This window comes from Ranitomeya imitator, chromosome 3 (assembly GCF_032444005.1).
Source record: "Ranitomeya imitator isolate aRanImi1 chromosome 3, aRanImi1.pri, whole genome shotgun sequence".
Lineage (NCBI taxonomy): Eukaryota > Metazoa > Chordata > Amphibia > Anura > Dendrobatidae > Ranitomeya > Ranitomeya imitator.
The window spans coordinates 221604883-221627742 of record NC_091284.1 but is presented as its reverse complement, the minus strand read 5'-3'; the positions used below and the strand labels follow the sequence as shown (position 1 = coordinate 221627742).

General features: G+C 41.5%; 1 protein-coding gene across 1 annotated transcript in view; it reads left to right on the top strand.

Annotated features, from left to right (window-relative positions):
* Nucleotides 1-22860, top strand: part of LOC138669578 (uncharacterized protein C6orf132 homolog) — a 78042-nt gene that overhangs the window by 47982 nt on the left and 7200 nt on the right. The window contains exons 2-3 of the mRNA XM_069756155.1: nt 13310-13413; nt 16050-16122. Coding sequence (XP_069612256.1) covers nt 13310-13413; nt 16050-16122 — 177 coding nt within the window. The remainder of the gene's footprint in view (nt 1-13309; nt 13414-16049; nt 16123-22860) is intronic.

The following is a 22860-nucleotide window of genomic DNA, read 5'->3' as shown; positions in this document are numbered from 1 at the left end:
ATTGTGTGTAAATGGGTTAGTAACTGGCTTAGTGATAGAAAGCAGAGGGTGGTTATAAATGGTATAGTCTCTAACTGGGTCGCTGTGACCAGTGGGGTACCGCAGGGGTCAGTATTGGGACCTGTTCTCTTCAACATATTCATTAATGATCTGGTAGAAGGTTTACACAGTAAAATATCGATATTTGCAGATGATACAAAACTATGTAAAGCAGTTAATACAAGAGAAGATAGTATTCTGCTACAGATGGATCTGGATAAGTTGGAAACTTGGGCTGAAAGGTGGCAGATGAGGTTTAACAATGATAAATGTAAGGTTATACACATGGGAAGAAGGAATCAATGTCACCATTACACACTGAATGGGAAACCACTGGGTAAATCTGACAGGGAGAAGGACTTGGGGATCCTAGTTAATGATAAACTTACCTGGAGCAGCCAGTGCCAGGCAGCAGCTGCCAAGGCAAACAGGATCATGGGGTGCATTAAGAGAGGTCTGGATACACATGATGAGAGCATTATACTGCCTCTGTACAAATCCCTAGTTAGACCGCACATGGAGTACTGTGTCCAGTTTTGGGCACCGGTGCTCAGGAAGGATATAATGGAACTAGAGAGAGTACAAAGGAGGGCAACAAAATTAATAAAGGGGATGGGAGAACTACAATACCCAGATAGATTAGCGAAATTAGGATTATTTAGTCTAGAAAAAAGACGACTGAGGGGCGATCTAATAACCATGTATAAGTATATAAGGGGACAATACAAATATCTCGCTGAGGATCTGTTTATACCAAGGAAGGTGACGGGCACAAGGGGGCATTCTTTGCGTCTGGAGGAGAGAAGGTTTTTCCACCAACATAGAAGAGGATTCTTTACTGTTAGGGCAGTGAGAATCTGGAATTTCTTGCCTGAGGAGGTGGTGATGGCGAACTCAGTCGAGGGGTTCAAGAGAGGCCTGGATGTCTTCCTGGAGCAGAACAATATTGTATCATACAATTAGGTTCTGTAGAAGGACGTAGATCTGGGGATTTATTATGATGGAATATAGGCTGAACTGGATGGACAAATGTATTTTTTCGGCCTTACTAACTATGTTACTATGTTACTATGTTAAATTAGGCTGCCGTGCTAGTAGCAGAAAGCAATATAACTACTATCCCAAAATAGTCTAGGGGATGACATTTACTTTTGAGTGCCCGAAAAGCTGGTTGCCCAAATGTCAGTTGGTCTAAATGAAGTCGAGAAACCAACCTAAATGGTAATTAGGGTATATTGGAAATAAACTAAACCACAGAAAAACAAAACCCTAAAAGCATTTTTTATTCATAAATATTTAAAAAGACCAAATGATCAACACTTGACAAATACATAAATTACCATCACAAAACTGAAATTGGGTATTGGTACACGGGTACAAATCTGGAAGGTACCAGATTAAAGATAATGGTACACAAACCTAATGTGGCCCTAATAAAGTCCTACACGCGCTGTACCTTCCTGACAGTGGAGGTTGGCGCCCCCACTCCGCGACGGCTGTCCCTTCTATCCCTGAAGGCCCTGTCAGCTACCCAAGACCCACCACCATGCACACAAATGGTTAATTCCTTTGGCTATAAAAATTATATAAATAGCCTCTCCTAAGATAGAAAATAGAACCAACCACAACTTAAACACGGACAGCCAAAGAAGTGTACCCACACAGAGAATTATTAGAAAATATAAGCCTTTATTTATAGTGGCAACGGCACAATGTTAAAAAAGGTAATAGTACGCGAGTATTACAGGACAAGAAAAATTCTTTAAAATAATATATAGGATATTAAGTGACCTCTGGAAAATTATTAATGGATATAAATATATTTTGTCACATGTGGTTACAGCCAAAAAAATCATTAAAACAATAATAGAAAGATGTAAAGTGCGCTGCAGTAAAATGTCAAAAATATAAAAATATATAGGTGCAAAACAGTATATGCACTCAAAATATGTGTGCAACCGCAAATATTTGATAACAACAAAGTGCAAAAAGTGCTAGATAAGTCACAGTAACAAAAACCCTATTTAGGGCACAGAATATGTGTAACCACATGGGGTTAATAGCATCAAAGTGCAAGGAGTGCTAAAACAAATATATAAGGATATCAGCGGGGCATAGAGTGTACCACAATAGGGTAACACAATAAAGTAAGTGGGCGGCACCACAAAAGTGCAATGTGCAGTGTGCAAATAAAGCGCAAGCCACAAGCTCACAGAAAATAATATGACTCCACAAAAATACCTATGTTCCAGAGGTTACAGGGTCCCGTTATCGCGCACCCCGTCCTTCGACGAGCATCCGAAACACGCGTCGGGGTGCGTGATAACGGGACCCTGTAACCTCTGGAACATAGGTATTTTTGTGGAGTCATATTATTTTCTGTGAGCTTGTGGCTTGCGCTTTATTTGCACACTGCACATTGCACTTTTGTGGTGCCGCCCACTTACTTTATTGTGTTACCCTATTGTGGTACACTCTATGCCCCGCTGATATCCTTATATATTTGTTTTAGCACTCCTTGCACTTTGATGCTATTAACCCCTTGTGGTTACACATATTCTGTGCCCTAAATAGGGTTTTTGTTACTGTGACTTATCTAGCACTTTTTGCACTTTGTTGTTATCAAATATTTGCGGTTGCACACATATTTTGAGTGCATATACTGTTTTGCACCTATATATTTTTTAATATCTTTATATTTTTGACATTTTACTGCAGCGCACTTTACATCTTTCTATTATTGTTTTAATAATTTTTTTTTGGCTGTAACCACATGTGACAAAATATATTTATATCCATTAATAATTTTCCAGAGGTCACTTATTAATATCAGGGTCGGCGTCAGCACCCGGCGCACCTGGGCAAATGCCGGGGCCCTGGGGAGAGGGGGGGCCCACTCACGCTGTCATAGATACAGCTGGGAGAGCAGAGCAGGAGAACATGCTCTCTCCGCCCACAAAGTCACTGCTGGCTGCGTTCTCTTAACCCCTATGTGCCAGCTCTGACACAAGCATCTTCTCACTCAGTCAGTGCAGCCAGGCAGGCACACATAGGGGTTAAGAGAAGGCAGCCAGTGTGACATTGTGGGTGGAGAGAGCACTTTCTCCTGCTCTGGCCCCTGGCTGGCTGCAGTGCTGAAGTTTATCAGGTAGATTCCTGAGCTCCTACCACTGTGACTGAGTGAGTGCAAAGGTATCCAGCAGTGGTTGCAGATGGACTTGTGGCTCAGTCTGCTGCTGTCTGTCTCCGCTGCCTAAAAATGTGGGTGATGTCTGGAGGAGCAGCTGGTGGGGTGCAGCCTGCAACCTGCAGCCACCCAGCTCTCCCAGAATACATGCATGCTGCACCAAACCTGCACCAGTGGGGTAGGAAGAAGCTTAACCCTTTCCCATCTGTATGAAGGTTATTGCTGAACCTTAAAGATAACAATCCGACCCGCATAAATGGGGTTAACCAAATGCCAGGAGGAAGGGGAGCTGCTGCCATGGATAAAACTGAGCTGTGGGCTGTACGTTGGGGCCCCGTGGCCACAGGCTGGTGACTGGAGGGACTCTGCCCAGTGCTGGCATGTGGGTGATTTCTGCTCCGGAGTCTCAGCTTCTCTCCTCCACATCACACTGTGCAGTCACAGCAACATTGGTTGTCTCTGTTCAGGTCCCAGCAGCTGCCACTGCTCCCACCAAGGACATGGCATCACTTAAACCTTCCCGTGCAGCCACCGGCAACAAATCCACATTATTCCTTGATTAAATCAGGTTCCAACCCAATAGAAGAGCAGACATTTCCTGCTGCCATTAGGATCCGGGACGAGGTGACATTGGCTGCCCTGCTACTCTGTAGTGGGGGGTGACAAGTGTAACATGGGGTAACGATGAAGGAGAAATGCACAGGATAATAGTGAGCGCGACAGAGGGCAGTGTATGGTATGGAGCAGTCAGGGGGTGGGCTGCAGGATCCCCCCATACTGTACATGACTACTCAGGACAGGGAGGTGTTTAATGAGGTTCTAATGACGGGGCACTAATTGGGTCATTAGGGTTTGTGGAAAGGATTCAGCATCAGGTCCCTCATTAATGCCCGAGCCACCTGTTACTTTGTAGCACAGATCTGTTGGGGCCGCAAAACCAAACAACGTTGTTTATGTAGAAAAGTCTTTGTTTCATAGAAAAACTCAAAACAGAAAAGATTTTCTGATACAACAACGCCCTGCTCACGACACTGTACAGCACCTCTCCCCCTGTATATATACACTGCACAGCACCTCTCCCCCTGTATATATACACTGCACAGCACCTCTACCCCTGTATATATACACTGCACAGCACCTCTCTCCCGTATATATACACTGCACAGCACCTCTCTCCCGTATATATACACTGCACAGTACCTTTCCTCCTGTATATATACACTGCACAGCACCTTTCCTCCTGTATATATACACTGCACAGTACCACTCCTCCTGTCCTGTATATATACACTGCAGAATTTACAATAGCTGTCACTCATGTAAGAAGTGAAATCTGGCATTGTACTATACATATCTCTGCCGTATCTGTGCATCATAAATCTGGGTATGTGTTAAAGGTGGGGGGCCCACTGAGACTCTTTCGCCCGGGGCCCTCGAAAACCTGGAGCCAGCCCTGATTAATATTCTATATATTTTAAAGAATTTTTATTGTCCTGTAATACTCGCGTACTATTACCTTTTTTAACATTGTGCCGTTGCCACTATAAATAAAGGCTTATATTTTCTAATAATTCTCTGTGTGGGTACACTTCTTTGGCTGTCCGTGTTTATGTTGTGGTTGGTTCTTCTTCCTAGTGTTTGGTCACTACTTTCTGCACAGTGCACCATTAGGGTTTTACTAATATTTATTGGTATATACTATTATATAATTTTTTGGATATTCTTGGTGCATTGTGTTGTATAAACATTAAGATAGAAAATAGTAATAAACCCTCTAGTACTCACTAGAGTTTATTGGGAGTTTACCAAACAGTGTCCATTCAAAGGCCTACAAATTGCCCTCATATTAAAGGCTTATGCTGTAACTGTCATTAGTATGACTAAGAAAAAGAGCAAATCCAAAAATGACTATGTATATATTGTCCTCTAATGTCAAACTAACATCCAGATCTACTCTTTAGTAAATTGTGAGCCAAAGGAATAGAAATAGTTTCATAGCAAGCTGTGGTACAGTCCAATAGATATATGCATTCACCAAGTTCTCCTGGTACCGCTGTGCCACATGTAGTATCAAATCTATTGCTTGTTTGTGGCAGCAAGCTATAGAAACTAAAACAAGCTACTTATCTGAGTCACGTAAATTGTTTCAAGGGGCGTGGACTATGATTGTATGTATATGTGTGTTTTATGGCTGATTTTTTTTTTTTTTTTTTTTTTCAAATAAACTTTTGTATATCAATTTTTTTATACAAACATTGAAAGCTCCTGTTTTTCTCCTTGTTGACTTGGAGATGGTGAAGGAACACTTAGACAACAATATAAAAGGATTCATGGGACACGCCATTACGCAGATAAAACATGGTCGGTCATGTATTGGAACATCATTTGGTATCCAAACTGTCCGGAGTAATCCAAGAGGGGATTTTTTTGAAAATTGTCAAAAGTCGAATCTAAGTGGATTTTCACACTAGATGGCTTGGTTCCCAAGGGATTAAATCATGAGATTGAACTTTATGCCCTGCAAGCACGTTCAAAGAGGGTTTATTATGATTTTCTTTTTCATTTTAATCACTTTCGATTCGCAGTCATGATACAGGCGTTTGCAATCATAGGGAGGGAAACGGTAGAAAGTGAAATAAAAGAAATAAAAACCAAAAGTGTTATATCGAGTTGGAGTAGGATAATCTAAAAAAATGTATTTTTAAATCTGTGTGGGTTTTAGAAGCATAATTACCATTGCACATATTTTAATGTTGGATTAATATATATATATATATATATATATATATATATATATATATATATATATATAAATTTTGTTTTTTTTTTTTGTTTTTTTTTTTGTTTTAATAGGGTTTTTAAAATAGTGCAGCAATGAATTTGCAGCCTCGTATAACATTTTATATTTTCATTGGCCCTATACGATGGGGATTGTTTCTTCCTCTTGTTTTTCAGTTTTTTTTTTCTGTTTTCTATATATATTTATTTAGGTATCTTTAATTTAATCCATTCATCTATTTTAATTTCAATATGTAGAACAGCAGTAATGCAGAATCAATTGTGTTGTGAAATTACATTGTATAAAGTTCATAGTGTAACAGTCTGTTTTATAGTTGGTATCTGCATAGTGAACCAGCAGACCAATGAAAGGCGATGTGAGGGAGCGTGGTTATAAGAAGACAGAGGTAGCACTGGAGCCATACCTTGAAAAGGAGGGATGGGTCCCTCAAAACATGTCGGGATTGGCCCCTTGTGCATGTCCGTCAAACACTGGCAGGTGATTTCACCGCTAACCACGCCCCCGCCCACTAATCACGCCCCCCGCTGACGGCCGTAGCTCCTAGACACGAGCAAGGGGGAATTTGCTGTGAATGGGAGGACGCTCCCTATTTCTGGACTATATTTGAAGATTGGACTTCCATTTAGACCAACGGACAATTTAGGCAACCACGTTTTCGGGGCAGAGTTGCACACTTCATCTGCCGGGTTGCCAGCGGCTTTTAACACAAACCGTTTTGAGTTTAACGCCACTGTGATTTTTATCTTTAAAAAAAGTAAATAAAATTATATAGTCCTTCCCCCCCCCCCCCCCCCAAACCATATTTATTTCTTCATATGCATATACTATAGAGCTGCTTGTTGGTTCTATTTGATGTATGACTGGAAAGGAGGCTGGTTGAAATGAGCAAAGACTTAAGGTACCGTCACACTAGACGATATCGCTAGCGATCTGTGACATTGCAGCGTCCTGGCTAGCGATATCGTCCAGTGTGACAGGCAGCAGCGATCAGGCCCCTGCTGTGATATCGCTGGTCGGGGAAGAAAGTCCAGAACTATGTTTCGTCGCTGGATCTCCCGCTGACATCGCTGAATCGGCGTGTGTGACGCCGATTCAGCGATGTCTTCGCTGGTAACCAGGGTAAACATCGGGTTACTAAGCACAGGGCCGCGCTTAGTAACCCGATGTTTACCCTGGTTACCATCGTTAAAGTAAAAAAACAAACACTACATACTTACCTACCGCTGTCTGTCCCCGGCGCTCAGCTTCTCTGCACTCCTCCTGCACTGGTTGTGAGCACAACGGCCGGAAAGCAGAGTGGTGACGTCACCGCTCTGCTTTCCAGCTGCCCGGCGCTGACAGTGCAGAGGAAAGCAGAGCGCCGGGGACAGACCGCGGTAGGTAAGTATGTAGTGGTTGTTTTTTTTTTTTTTACTTTAACCCCTTAATCCCATATGACGTACTATCCCGTCCAGGTGACCTGGGACTTAATTCCCATGGACGGGATAGTACGTCATATGCGATCGGCCGCGCTCACGGGGGGAGCGCGGCCGATCGCGGCCGGGTGTCAGCTGCCTATCGCAGCTGACATCCGGCACTATGTGCCAGGAGCGGTCACGGACCGCTCCCGGCACATTAACCCCCGGCACACCGCGATCAAAGATGATCGCGGTGTGCCGGCGGTGCAGGGAAGCATCGCGCAGGGAGGGGGCTCCCTGCGGGCTTCCCTGAGACGATCGGTACACGGTGATGTGCTCACCGTGTACCGAGCGTCTTCTCCCTGCAGTCCCCGGATCCAAAATGGCCGCCGGGCTGCATCCGGGTCCTGCAGGGAGCACTTCCGGGTCAGGATCAGGCTGCAGCTGCAGCTCTAATCCTGCCCGGCTGTATGTAAGATCACCGATCTAACAGAGTGCTGTGCACACTGTCAGATCGGTGATCTGTGATGTCCCCCCCTGGGACAAAGTGAAAAAGTAAAAAAAAAAATTTCCACACTTGTAAAAAAAAATAAAAAAAAAAATCCTAAATAAAGCAGAAAAAAAAAAAATATTATTCCCATAAATACATTTCTTTACATAAAAAAAAAACAAAAAAAACAATAAAAGTACACATATTTAGTATCGCCGCGTCCGTAACGACCCGACCTATAAAACTGGCCCACTAGTTAACCCCTTCAGTGAACACCGTAAGAAAAAAAAAAAAAAAACGAGCCAAAAAACAACGCTTTATTATCATAACGCTGAACAAAAAGTGGAATAACACGCGATCAAAAAGACGGATATAAATAACCATGGTACCTCTGAAAACGTCATCTTGTCCCGCAAAAAACGAGCCACCATATAGCATCATAACCAAAAAAATAAAAAAGTTATAGTCCTGAGAATAAAGCGATGCCAAAATAATTATTTTTTCTATAAAATAGCTTTTATCGTATAAAAGCGCCAAAACATAAAAAAATGATATAAATGAGGTATCGCTGTAATCGTACTGACCCGAAGAATAAAACTGCTTCATCAATTTTACCAAACGCGGAACGGTATAAACGCCTCCCCCAAAAGAAATTCATGAATAGCTGGTTTTTGGTCATTCTGCCTCACAAAAAATCGGAATAAAAAGCGATCAAAAACTGTCACATGTCCGAAAATGTAACCGATAAAAACGTCAACTCGTCCCGCAAAAAACAAGACCTCACATGACTCTGTGGACCAAAATATGGAAAAATTATAGGTCTCAAAATGTGGAGACGCAAAAACTTTTTTGCTATAAAAAGCGTCTTTTAGTGTGTGACGGCTGCCAATCATAAAAATCCGATATGAAAAACTCGCTATAAAAGTAAATCAAACCCCCCTTCATCACCCCCTTAGTTAGGCTAGGTTCACATTGCGTTAATGGGTTAACGCTAACGGACAGCGTTGCACGGCGAAAATGTCACAATTAACGCCGTGCAACGGGTCCGTTAGCACAACCATTGACAGCAATGTGATTTTCGGGTGTAGCGCATCGCTAGAGCGTGCCATTTTCGGCTCGCGCTAGCAAGGTGCCGTTCTTTTGTGGCGCGCCTCAGACGCTGCTTGCAGCGTCCGCGGCGCGCCCGAGGTCCGATCCCCGATCTTCCAGAGCGGGGACGTTAACGCGACCACTAAACACGACACCTAAAAAGACATTGCGTTAGCGCAATCCGCTAGTGCTAAACGGATTTCCCTAATGCAATGTGAACCTAGCCTTAGGGAAAAATAATAAAATTAAAAAAAATGTATTTATTTCCATTTTCCCATTAGGGTTAGGGTTAGGGCTAGGGTTAGGGCTAGGGTTAGGGTTAGGGTTTGTATTACATTTACGGTTGGGATTAGGGTTGGGATTAGAATTAGGGGTGTGTCAGGGTTAGGTGTGTGGTTAGGGTTACAGTTGGGATTAGGGTTAGGGGTGCGTTTGGATTAGGGTTTCAGTTATAATTGGGGGTTTCCACTGTTTAGACACATCAGGGGCTCTCCAAACGCGACATGGCGTCCGATCTCAATTCCAGCCAATTCTGCATTGAAAAAGTAAAACAGTGCTCCTTCACTTCCGAGCTCTCCCGTGCGCCCAAACAGGGGTTTACCCCAACATATGGGGTATCATCGTACTCGAGACAAATTGGACAACAACTTTTTGGGTCCAAGTTCTCTTGTTATCCTTGGGAAAATAAAAATTTGGGGGGCTAAAAATCATTTTTGTGGGAAAAAAAAGGATTTTTTATTTTCACGGCTCTGCGTTGTAAACTGTAGTGAAACACTTGGGGGTTCAAAGTTTTCACAACACATCTAGATAAGTTCCATGGGAGGTCTAGTTTCAATATGGGGTCACTTGTGGGTGGTTTCTACTGTTTGGGTACATCAGGGGCTCTGCAAATGCAACGTGACGCCTGCAGACCAATCCATCTAAGTCTGCATTCCAAATGGCGCTCCTTCCCTTCCGAGCTCTGCCATGCGCCCAAACAGTGGTTCCCCCCCACATACGGGGTATCAGCGTACTCAGGACAAATTGAACAACAACTTTTGGGGTCCAATTTATTCTGTTACCCTTGTAAAAATACAAAGCTGGGGGCTAAAAAATCATTTTTGTGAAAAAAAAAAAAGAATTTTTATTTTCACGGCTCTGCGTTATAAACTGTAGTGAAACACTTAGGGGTTCAAAGTTCTCACAACACATCTAGATAAGTTCCTTGGGAGGTCTAGTTTCTAATATGGGGTCACTTGTGGGGGGTTTGTACTGTTTGGGTACATCAGGGGCTCTGCAAATGCAACGTGACTCCTGCAGACCAATCCATCTAAGTCTGCATTCCAAATGGCGCTCCTTCCCTTCCGAGCTCTGCCATGCGCCCAAACAGTGGTTCCCCCCCACATATGGGGTATCAGCGTACTCAGGACAAATTGGACATCAACTTTTGGGGTCCAATTTATTATGTTACCCTTGTGAAAATACAAAACTGGGGGCTAAAAAATAATTTTTGCGAAAAAAAAAAAAAAAATTATTTTAACGGCTCTGCGTTATAAACTGTAGTGAAACATTTGGGGGTTCAAAGCTCTCAAAACACATCTAGATAAGTTCCTTATGGGGTCTAGTTTCCAAAATGGTGTCACTTGTGGGGGGTTTTAATGTTTAGGCACATCAGGGGCTCTCCAAACCAACATGGCGTCCCAACTTAATTCCAGTCAATTTTGCATTGAAAAGTCAAATGGCGCTCCTTCCCTTCCGAGCTCTGCTATGCACCCAAAAAGTGGTTTACCCCCACATATGGGGTATCGTCGCACTCAGGACAAATTGCACAACAACTTTTGTGGTCTAATTTCTTCTCTTAGCCTTGGGAAAATAAAAAATTGGGGGCGAAAAGATCATTTTTGTGAAAAAATAAGATTTTTTATTTTTACGGCTCTGCATTATAAACTTCTGTGAAGCACTTGTTGGGTCAAAGTGCTCACCACACATCTAGATAAGTTCCTTAAGGGGTCTACTTTTCAAAATGGTGTCACTTGTGAGGGGTTCCAATGTTTAGGCACATCAGGGGCTCTCCAAACGCAACATGGCGTCCCATCTCAATTCCAGTCAATTTTGCATTGAAAAGTCAAATGGCGCTCCTTCCCTTCCGAGCTCTGCCATACGCCCAAACAATGGTTTACACCCATATATGGGGTATCAGCGTACTCAGGACAAATTGGCCAACAATTTTTGAGGTCCAATTTCTTCTCTTACTCTTGGGAAAATAAAAAATTGGGGGCGAAAAGATAATTTTTGTGAAAAAATATGATTTTTTATTTTTACGGCTCTGCATTATAAACTTCTGTGAAGCAATTGGTGGGTCAAAGTGGTCACCACACATCTAGATAAGTTCCTTAGGGTGTCTACTTTCCAAAATGGTGTCACTTGTGGGGGGGTTTCAATGTTTAGGCACATCAGTGGCTCTCCAAACGCAACATGGTGTCCCATCTCAATTCCTGTCAATTTTGCATTTAAAAGTCAAATGGCGCTCCTTCCCTTCCGAGCTCTGCCATGCGCCCAAACAGTGGTTTACTCCCACATATGGGCTATCAGCGTACTCAGTACAGATTGTACAACAATGTTTGGCATCCATTTTATCCTGTTACCCTTGGTAAAATAAAACAAATTGGAGCTGAAATAAATTTTGTGTGAAAAAAAGTTAAATATTCATTCTTATTTAAACATTCCAAAAATTCCTGTGAAACCCCTGAAGGGTTAATAAACTTCTTGAATGTGGTTTTGAGCACCTTGAGGGGTGCAGTTTTTAGAATGGTCTCACACTTGGGTATTTTCTATCATATAGACCCCTCAAAATGACATCAAATGAGATGTGGTCCCTAAAAAAAAATGGTGTTGTAAAAATGAGAAATTGCTGGTCAACTTTTAACCCTTATAACTCCCTAACAAAAAAAAATTTTGGTTCCAAAATTGTGCTGATGTAAAGTAGACATGTGGGAAATGTTACTTATTAAGTATTTTGCGTGAGATATCTCTGTGATTTAAGGGCATAAAAATTTAAAGTTGGAAAATTGCGAAACTTTCTAAATTTTCGCCAAATTTCCGTTTTTTTCACAAATAAACGCAAGTTATATCGAATAAATGTTACTACTAAAATGAAGTACAATATGTCACGAGAAAACAATGTCAGAATCGCCAAGATCCGTTGAAGCGTTCCAGAGTTATAACCTCATAAAGGGACAGTGGTCAGAATTGTAAAAATTGGCCCGGTCATTAACGTGCAAACCACCCTCGGGGCTTAAGGGGTTAACGATGGTAACCAGGGTAAACATCGGGTTACTAAGCGCGGCCCTGCGCTTAGTAACCCGATGTTTACCCTGGTTACCGGCATCGTTGGTCGCTGGAGAGCTGTCTGTGTGACAGCTCTCCAGCGACCAAACAGCGATGCTGCAGCGATCCGGATCATTGTCGGTATCGCTGCAGTGTCGCTTAGTGTGACGGTACCTTTTAGCTTTGGAAATAACCAGCGAGCTAATATAAAATAAATAAACCATAGACCTAATGGAAAAGATAAGAATTAGCTGGGTAGAAAGGCAAAATGAGCAATTGTAAGTACACAGTGCGATATAATATGACTTCAATATATTAAGAGGATAAAACTTTTAATGGGAGTGCTTCTTTAATAGACAGGGAAGGGACTTGCAATAATAAAATGATGCAGATACCAGCAGGATAGACCTAATTGCTAGTTATGCAATGTACAAACAATTGGGGCACATGCAAGAATTGTAAATGACATGAACAATGACAAGTGTACATGTATAATATGCTAGAAAACAGCATAGTTGCTTATATTAAAGATTATAATCCGTGCACATAACCATGATGTAAGTCTTTCCCTCCTGGAATGGTGCCAGCCCCGACATGAATTTCGGCGATTGCCTTGGTCTGGGGGTGGTGACATACCAACAGGGAGCTGCATGTAAATAGGAGGACTCCAATCAGTGGTTTGAAATGGGGAACAGTACTGTGCAGTCCTTTTTTAGGCACAAACCTAAAATATATTCTGGAGCTTCTAGTTGAAGATCAAGGCACCTTTTGAGACATGAAATGTATTAAGTTATGTGTTACTAATAAAAATATATATATATATATATATATATATATTATATATTTTTACACTGGACAAACTTTTTTTTAAATGAACACCACCAAGTGAATAACAAAACAAAAAACATATGTTTTTTTTTATGTAGTTTTACATATACCGGTATTTATCTTTCAATGCCTCCAAAAATCTTCTAAATTATTACTTTCTCCATATCTTCTAGATGAAATACACAATTCATTTGCATTCCTGGATGACTCTGGCACTGCAACCTTGAAATCACGCCCTGGTCCCAGAGTTAGACCCATGCTTCAATTTTCTACTAGTGTAAGTATCTTTCTCCAGGGGTGTGTACGTTTTTGTTTTATACTTTCCATTCCTCAAAATGAAAATAAGACTACTTTGACCATAGGCTCAAGTGTCAAACACTACCTCACTGCAAATAGAGAGCAGTACCGGGTTTGGAAGCTATGAGTGAGCAACAGCTTTTTGAATGCTCAAAACTTGCTTCTATCCCTGAGGTATATCGTATGCACAGGATGGAGCATAAATGTCTAATAGTTTGGGGTCCAGATATGTGATGGAAACGTTTTTGAAATAATGGCTATTTCATAGCTTTCATGTACTCTCTCCTTGGATTTTGTTTTGACAAAAGCTTAGATAACGGCCACATATCACCAAGTAAATATACTGATCATGTTTGTTGGATCTAAAAGAATATGGTCCCGATTCCTCAAACCATTCTCTGCAGAATTCTGTTGTAAGACTTTTAGACATGTTGCAAAAAATCTGTAGATATTGTAGAAACATGTTGCAACTTTTGGCTTTTCTATATCTGCACTGGTTAACCCCGGCAACATTGAAAAGTTGGTAGCGCCTAGCCATAAGGAATTGTAGCTTAGCAATGCTGAAAACCTCAAAATTTACACCTCAAAAGGTGGCCTAACATACAGGCAAAATGTACTACGCTACCTGACTAGTGTGTGTTTTTTTTTTTTTGCAAATGGGAGATTTGTCAAATTTATTAAGAGGTGCATGCTGCTTAATGAGTTGGCATGTCTTGCTCCAGTATGACAATCAAGACTGGCATACATATGCAATGGTCAAATTTCAAAACACGGAAGCATATATTCATCCGTTGGGTTACCACAACCTTCTCTCACCCCCACCACCTGCTTCAAATGCAGTTTGGGCATCTGTAATGTCTAAAGCATTGTATTTGAAGGATGCTCGTATGCTCCCGGCATTGCTTTGTCTGGTGGTGCAGAGAATTTTAAGGCTGTCGGCAAAGGGTCCCGTATGCTGAAAACTGTGCCAAATTTAACAGATCCTACCCTGGTAAAAGTGATCTCATGGAACTTCAATGATGCAGAAAGCCATTCGGTCTATAAAGAAATTGTATATATCACATAAGATAATCTGAGTGCTGCAAATATCGGGGAACAGACCTGTCACTGATCCATTAGATAGGAGCAAGAGCATTATAATGAGACTATTCATGGAAAATTAGTCTGCGTTAGGGATCAAGGGATTATGATGCAGACAACTCTGCCATGGCACATAAACTAAAAGGGGTATACATAAGAGCCTCTCCATTATTCTAGTCCATGCTATCTCTGCTTCTGTCTTCGCAACTTCAATGCTTCCGAGTCCGTTGATTGTCTCCACCAAAGACTTTTTGTTCACCGTGGGGATTATCATGATCTACTCAAATAAATCATCCAAGTTTTCATGTAACAATGGAAATGTAATATTTTAGATAACACGTAAAGTCTTTTAAAAAAAAAAAAAAAAAAAAAAAGAAAAAAAAAATGCTTTATTTGCTGATTTTCGGTTTACTGGCACACAGTAGCTTCTACATTATTCTAGTCTACGCTGTACTAAAAAAACTACATTCAGCTCGAGTGCCACTTTTAAGCTACCTTCACACTTCCGGCTTTTCAGGTCCGTTGCAATGCGTCGTTTTGGGAAAAAAACGGATTCTGCAAATGTGCCCGCAGGATCCGTTTTTTCCCTATAGACTTGTATTAGTGATGGATCGCGATGGATGGCCCCACGTCGCATCCGTCGTGCAACGGATTCGTCGTGTTTTGGCGGACCGTCGTCTGGAAAAAACGTTCAATGTAACGTTTTTTTGTTTGCGTCAAAAAGTGCAGTGACGGATCCTGCGGTGTCCGTCGTTGGCTAGAATGGAAGCCTATGGGTGCAGGATCCGTTGCTGTCCGTCAAATGACGGAATCCAGCAACAGATTCCATTTTTTTTTTTACACTGAGCATGTCCAGAACTTTGGTATTGATAGCCTATCTGATTGGTGGGGGTGCTGACTATTCAACCTCTCCATCAGCTGATTGAGGAGGAGGTTGCAATGCCATAGCGAGCTCCACATACCCATTGATGCTAACCAGCATAGCATTGCAGCATAGTTACATTCATTTGGGACTGCAGTGAGCTGCAGTGCTAGGCACAGCCACTGTAAAATGCACAGATCACAGGTGAACTTCATCCTTTTTATTTTTTTATTTTTTTTCACCAATGAGCTGATGGGCAGTAGTGCGGTGAGTCAGAGCTCTGCTGTTCTGATATTGAAGTCCTATCCTCAGGCTGACCTTTTATAGCTTGAATTGCATTCTACATACATGGGCAGCACGGTGGCTTAGTGGTTAGAACTGCAGCCTTGCAGCGCTGGAGTCCTGGGTTCAAATCCCACCAAGGACAACATCTGCAGGGAGTTTGTATGTCCTCCCTGTGTTTGCGTGGGTTTCCTCCGGGTACTCTGGTTTCCTCCCACATCCCAAAGACAAACTGATAGGGAATTTAGATTGTGACCCCCATTGGGGACAGTGATAATAATGTGTGCAAGCTGTAAAGCGCTGCGGAATATGTTAATGCGCTATAAAAATAAAGATTACTATTTATTTACATATTTGTTAATTATTTTTTATTATTATTGTATTTATTTCAGAACACAGATACACAGGGACTGGCTGTGCCTACTCCCTCAGTTCCACAAGGCTTTGCCGATAATACCTCTTTGGGTAAGTGTGGTGTTCCCCCAGACCTCCTAAGAGTGTTGTAGATGACTTGAAATGGTGCTGAGCGATTTACCTATCTGTGTACAAAAGGAAGTGACATTTAAATGTGCAATGTAACAATTGGTGGACTGAGTGATGAATTTAACTGTTTCCTGACCAGCAATATGGTGAGGTTGAAAGTCGCAAATTGGTACCAATTTCTTCTCTGCACCATACCTTGGTCAGTTTGATCTTGTGGGTGCTATTGGTACCCCTGTGAGGCCAGTGGCAGGAGCAAAACTATATTATTTAACTCTGGGTCTGTATGAACTACCTGGATATTTAGATTATCTATTTAAGACAGACCCAGAGTTAAATATAGTTTTGTTCCTGCCACTGGTCTCACAGGTGCACCATTGGCGTATATATAATAAATTATCAATTTTCTATATCCATTCATCTCAATTTAATTGTAGAATTACAATGAAATGTAACCTTTATGATTAAGTCTGAGGTCAATATCACAGAAGTACACCATTTACTATAGATTGACCTCTTCAGAGGTCAGAGTATTCACAGCATTCTTCTGTAAGTCAGGAAGTCCTCTCCAGACTTGAGGTTCCCTGGTCCACATGGCTGCTGGGAAGCACATCTCTGAATGCTGTTAAAGAGAATCTGTCAGCAGGATTGACACAACACATTATTTAAATATGTATATAGCTTTTTCAAAGACAAGTTCCGCAGTTGCAGAAAAATCTGGTTTTGAATTGATATGCAAATTACTATTTCGATATGAAACCTCTGTCACTCCAGCTCTATTCACCAGCCTGCGCCCATCTTTCTTGATTCACTGACGGCTCTTTTGCCTGAAGTCACACAGTATAAAGACTGTTGGTCAACCAGGCGCAAGGAGCGCTGGGAGGGGAATAGTTGGAGTGACAAAGGCAGTTTCTCAGGAGGACACAACTCAGTCAAGACCATTGTGCAATTGACTGACAAGTGATGGATGAGGCTGCGGCTGCTTTCATTAGTAGGCTGGTTATTGGTGAGCTTGCAGTGAACGTGTTGTATATACACATTCTATTCCAACGAAAAAAATATATATATAAATTCTCACAAACCTACCTCGGTAGGGTCACTGCTATCTCCACTTTAACACACACACAAAAAAAAGGGGGAAAAAAAGGAACCACTTTGGGGTTAGATCAATTAATAATTTAAGAAAGAATAGAGTTGCAGAGAGATACATAAAGTGTATGTATAGTAATGCCAGAAGTCTTGCCAACAAAATGGACAAATTAGAATTAATGGTGTTGGAGCATAATTATGACATGGTGGGGATATCTGAAACATGGCTGGATAAGAGCCATGACTAGGCTGTTAACTTGCAGGGTTATAGTCTGTTCAGAATTGACCGAACGGATAAGCGAGGGGGAGGGGTGTGTCTATATGTAAAATCGTCCTTAAAACCCATCCTGCGTGATAATATAGGTGAATTTAATGTGGGTGGAGATAAGGGGAGGGGGAAAAAATAATTACTGAGAGGGGTTAGTTATAAGTATCCAAAAATAATGGAAGCAACGGAGAATATCCTCATAAAGCAAATAGATGAAGCTGCGACTCAAGGAGAAGTCATTATTATGAGGGACTTCAACTACGCTGAAATAGATTTGGGAATGGAAATCTGCTGTTCCAGCAAAGGCAATCGGTTTTTGACAACTATGAGAGACAACTACCTTTCACAACTGGTTCAGGACCCAACAAGAAGGGGGGCACTGCTAGACCTAATATTAACCAACAGGCCAGACCGCATAGCAAATATAAGGGTTGGGGGTCACTTGGAGAATAGTGATCACAAAATAACAAGTTTTCATGTATCCTTTAATAAGGTGTAGTAGAGGGGTTACAAGGACACTAAACTTCAGGAGGGCAAATTTCCAACGGATGAGAGATGATCTTAGTGCAATTAACTGGGACGATATCCTGAGACCTAAAAATACACAAAGAAAATGGGAGACGTTTATTAGCATCCTGGATAGGACCTGTGCACAGTATATACCGTATGGGAATAAACATACTAGAAATAGGAGGAAACCAATATGGCTAAATAGAGCTGTAAGGGGCGCAATAAGTGACAAAAAGAAAGCATTTAGAGAATTAAAGGAAGGAGGTAGTGATGAGGCATTAAATAAATACAGAAAATTAAATAAATTCTGAAAAAGGCAAATCAAGGCAGCTAAGATTGAGACAGAAAGACTCATTGCCAGAGAGAGTAAAAATAATCCCAAAATATTCAACTACCGTATTTTCCGGCGTATAAGACAACACCCCAACTTTTCCAGTTAAAATCTTCTTTAAAGTCTGGGGTGGTCTTATACGCTGTATGTCGTCTTATAGGGCCGGTAACTAATGTGCCTTTTGGGGGGGGGAGTGGTCCCGATGCCAGAGGGGGTGTCTCACAGGAAAGTGTGAGTGGAGTATGCCCCATTACCTGACATTGTAGCTGCAGTCAGCGTGGGGAGTGGTGGCGGCTGCTCCTCTTTGTGCCGCGTGGGTGCTGTGGGGCGGCGGCTCCTCTTCGTGCAGCGTCGGGGCTCTGTGCTGTGGGGCGGCAGCGGCGGCGTATCTTCCCGCAGAGTCAGTCGGGGGTCCTCCGCCATCTCCTGAAAGCCTGGAGGCGCCGGAAGCTCCATTGATGCGATGCGGTGGCCTCCGAGAAAATGGCCGCTGGGGGCGGCGCATGCTCAGATTCAGATCTAGTCTCCCGAGATCTCGGGACGAGATCTGAATCTGAGCATGCACCGCCCCCAGCGGCCATTTTCCCGGAGGCCACCGCATCGCAGCAATGGAGCTGCTGGCCGCTCCCCAGAACCCCACGCTGACGCTGGCTGCAGCTACAATGTGAGGTAATGGGGCATACTCCACTCACACTTTCCTGTGAGACGCCCCCTCCGTCATCGGGACCACTCCCCACCCACCATATACACCCGGCGTACAAGACGATACCCGGCGTATAAGACGACCCCCGACTTTTAAGAAGATTTTCAGGGGTTAGAAAGTCATCTTATACGCTGGAAAATACGGTATGTAAATAGTAAGACACTAAAAATGATAGTGTTGGCCCCCTTAAAAATAGTCTGGGTGAAATGGTGGATGAGGATGAGGAAAAAGCCAATATGCTAAACGACTTTTTTTTCATCAGTATTTACACAAGAAAATTCTATGGTGGACAAAATGACTAGTGATAAAAATTCCCCATTAAATGTCACCTGCTTAACCAAGCAGGAAGTATGTTGGCGTCTAAAAATCACTAAAATTGACAAATCTCCGGGCCCGGATGAGATACACCCCCGAGTACTGCAGGAATTAAGTACAGTCATTGATAGACCATTATTTTTAATCTTTAAAGACTCCATAATAACAGGGTCTGTACCACAGGACTGGCGTATAGAAAATGGTGCCAATATTCAAAAAGGGGACAAAAACTGAACTCAGAAATTATAGGCCAGTAAGCTTAACCTCTACTGTGGGTAAAATCCTGGAGGGCATTCTAAGGGATGCTATGCTGGAGTATCTGAAGAGGAATAACCTCATGACCCAATACCAACAGGGGTTTACTAGGGACCATTCCTGGAAAAACTAATCAAATCAATTTCTATTAAGAGGTAAGTTCTGGACTGGATCAAGGGAACCCAGTAGACGTAGTGTATATGGACTTTTCAAAAGCTTTTGATACGGTGCCACACAAGGTTGATACATAAAATGAGAATAATGGGGATAGGGGAAAATATGTGTAAGTGGGTTAAGAGCTGGCTCAGGGATAAGAAACAAAGGGTGGTTATTAATGGAGCACACTCGGACTGGGTCGCGGTTAGCAGTGGGGTACCACAGGGGTCAGTATTGGGCCTTCTTCTTTTTAACATATTTATTAATGATCTTGTAGGGGGTATACAGAGTGGAATTTCAATATTTGCAGATGACACTAAACTCTGCAGGGTAATCAATACAGAGGAGGATCATTATATATTACATGATTATTTATGTACATTAGAAGCTTGGGCTGATAAATGGCAAATGAGCTTTAATGGGGATTAATGTAAGGTCATGCACTTGGACAGAAGTAATAAGATGTATAACTGTGCTTAATTCTAAAACTCTTGGCAAAACCGTCAATGAAAAAGAAAAGACCTGGGAGTATGGGTTGATGACAAACTCACTTTAGCAGCCAGTGTCAGGCAGCTGCTAAAAAATGGAAAATAAAATAATGGGATGCATTTAAAAGAGGCATAGATGCTCATGAGGAGAACATAATTTTACCTCTATACAAGTCACTAGTTCGACCACACTTAGAATACTGTGCACAGTTCTGGTCTCCAGTGTATAAGAAAGATATAGCTGAACTAGAGCGGGTGCAGAGAAGAGCGACCAAGGTTATTAGAGGACTGGGGGGTCTGCAATACCAAGATAGGTTATTACACTTGGGGCTATTTAGTTTGGAAAAACAAAGACTAAGGGGTGATCTTATGTTAATGTATAAATATATGAGGGGACAGTACAAAGACCATTCTGATGATCTTTTTAATCATAGACCTGAGACAGGGACAAGGGGGCATCCTCTACGTCTGGAGGAAAGAAGGTTTAAGCATAACAGACGCGGATTCTTTACTGTAAGAGCAGTGAGACTATGGAACTCTCTGCCGTATGATGTTGTAATGAGTGATTCATTACTTAAATTAAAGAGGGGATTGGATACCTTTCTTGAAAAGTATAATGTTACAGGGTATATATACTAGATTCCTTGTTAGGGTGTTGATCCAGGGAACTTGTCTGATTGCCGTATATATGGAGTCGGGAAGGAATTTTTTTTTTCTCCACAATGTGGAGCTTACTCTTTGCCACATGGTTTTTTTTTTGCCTTCCTCTGGATCAACATGTTAGGGCATGTTAGGTTAGGCAATGGGTTGAACTAGATGGACTTATAGTCTTCCTTCAACCTTAATAACTGTGTTACTATGTTACTGCTAGCTGCCACCACCAATCATTTATAGAGGCCGATTGGACAACTGTTACAGGTAGAGTATTGCTTCAGGGGTGTGGTTCACAGAGCAATATCAACAGCTATTAATTTTTATATATTTAATCTGTAAAGGTAGGCAGTGTTTTATACAAAGTAAAAATACAAAGATGATACAAAATTGGAACAAAACAATACGCTATATACATCCATTGGACCGATGTTAAGCTGGAGGGGTTCTTCCGGCATTGCAGTAATGTGAGTGAATGCGTAATGTGCATCCCTTTGCTATGACGCTAAAGATATCTCTCATAAAGATTTGATTGATGCAAGACTCCAATATTCATCACTGTCTGAGCTGTGCTTTGATGAAAGCTTATGTCTAAGAAGCTTACTTCCTGACCTCTGATTAAACAAATCCCAGTCTTGCCTTCTGTCTCTCAAAAAATTTCTCTGCTGTAATAGTTGCCTATTCATTGCAGGAGGTCTCTACTACACTGGAGGTTAAAGTGTTAGCTCTCTTTTACTTTCCCTGTTTTAATTTCTCTATTGCCTAGTTGTAATTAGTTCTATATGTTCAATGTGAGGGTGTTGTCCCTCTCTGGAGATGTCTTATGAATTTTTTATTTTTTGTCTATGACCTATCTTTTTCAAATAGTTTGGGTTGTGCAAATATTTATGTTTCCCTTTTAAGAGAGCAGAACAGCTGCTTGGGCAAGATAAAAGAAAGCCAAATACAAAATCTAGTCTTGAAAAGAAATGCCCCCTTTCCCTGCCATCCTCCTCCACCAAAAAACAAAACAGTTTTGCATAGTTGTATTTAAGCTTCATTGGCGTGAGTTCCTATCTAGTAAGAAGATACTGACCTGAATTCTGATACTTTTTTGGAGGATTGTTTAGGTGCCAGTAGCAACTTATTGGTTTCCTCAGAAGACAAGTTTTGGTTTTAAATCTGTTGAACTAGCTGTACAAAAAAAGATAATTTGTGACCCTTCGATTGTAAGCTCAAACCATGGCAGAGATCTGTTTGTCCAAACCCCTGAGCTTGGCAACCAGTGTTCTGATGTTATCCTGACCATGTCACAGAACTTGGACTCTTGGACTTATTCCCAGATAAAATCCCTAAAGCTATTAGACACTTGCTTGCAGTCACAAAGAACCCAATAATCCCTTACTGGAAATCCAAAATCTCGATGTCACTTAATCAAGGAACATAAAAAGCTTGACAAAGTATAGTTCAGAAAGATAGACATTCAAGAAGAATGTACAAATAAGAGGTTTTGCCCACTTTGGGAAACTATATTTATATTATATATATTTATCCTGATTAATAAGAGAATCTTCTTGTCTCGTTTCTTTGATTTATGGTCAAGGTCAGATGACCAGTAGCTCAATAATTGTAGTCTGCATTTCCTTCGGTCCTATGCTTTCTTCCATATAAAGCCAATAAGGTACAGCGATCTACCTTACTTTTTTTTTTAGATTGAAATGCCCTTATGAATTCTACTTGGACTAATACATGAGACACTTTATAACATCTCAGGATTGCTGTACATGTGAACTGACCTGGAGCCTGTGCCATCTGCCATTAATATTTTTATAATTGTCATCTGTTTTTAGTGGATTTTTTTTTAATGGATTTTATAAAATATTAAAAATTTGTTTCACAATCTAAGCTCAATATAGATCGTACGTTTCCATTTAAATAGTGCAAATATAAGTTATAAATATCTAAAAATTTATAAAAC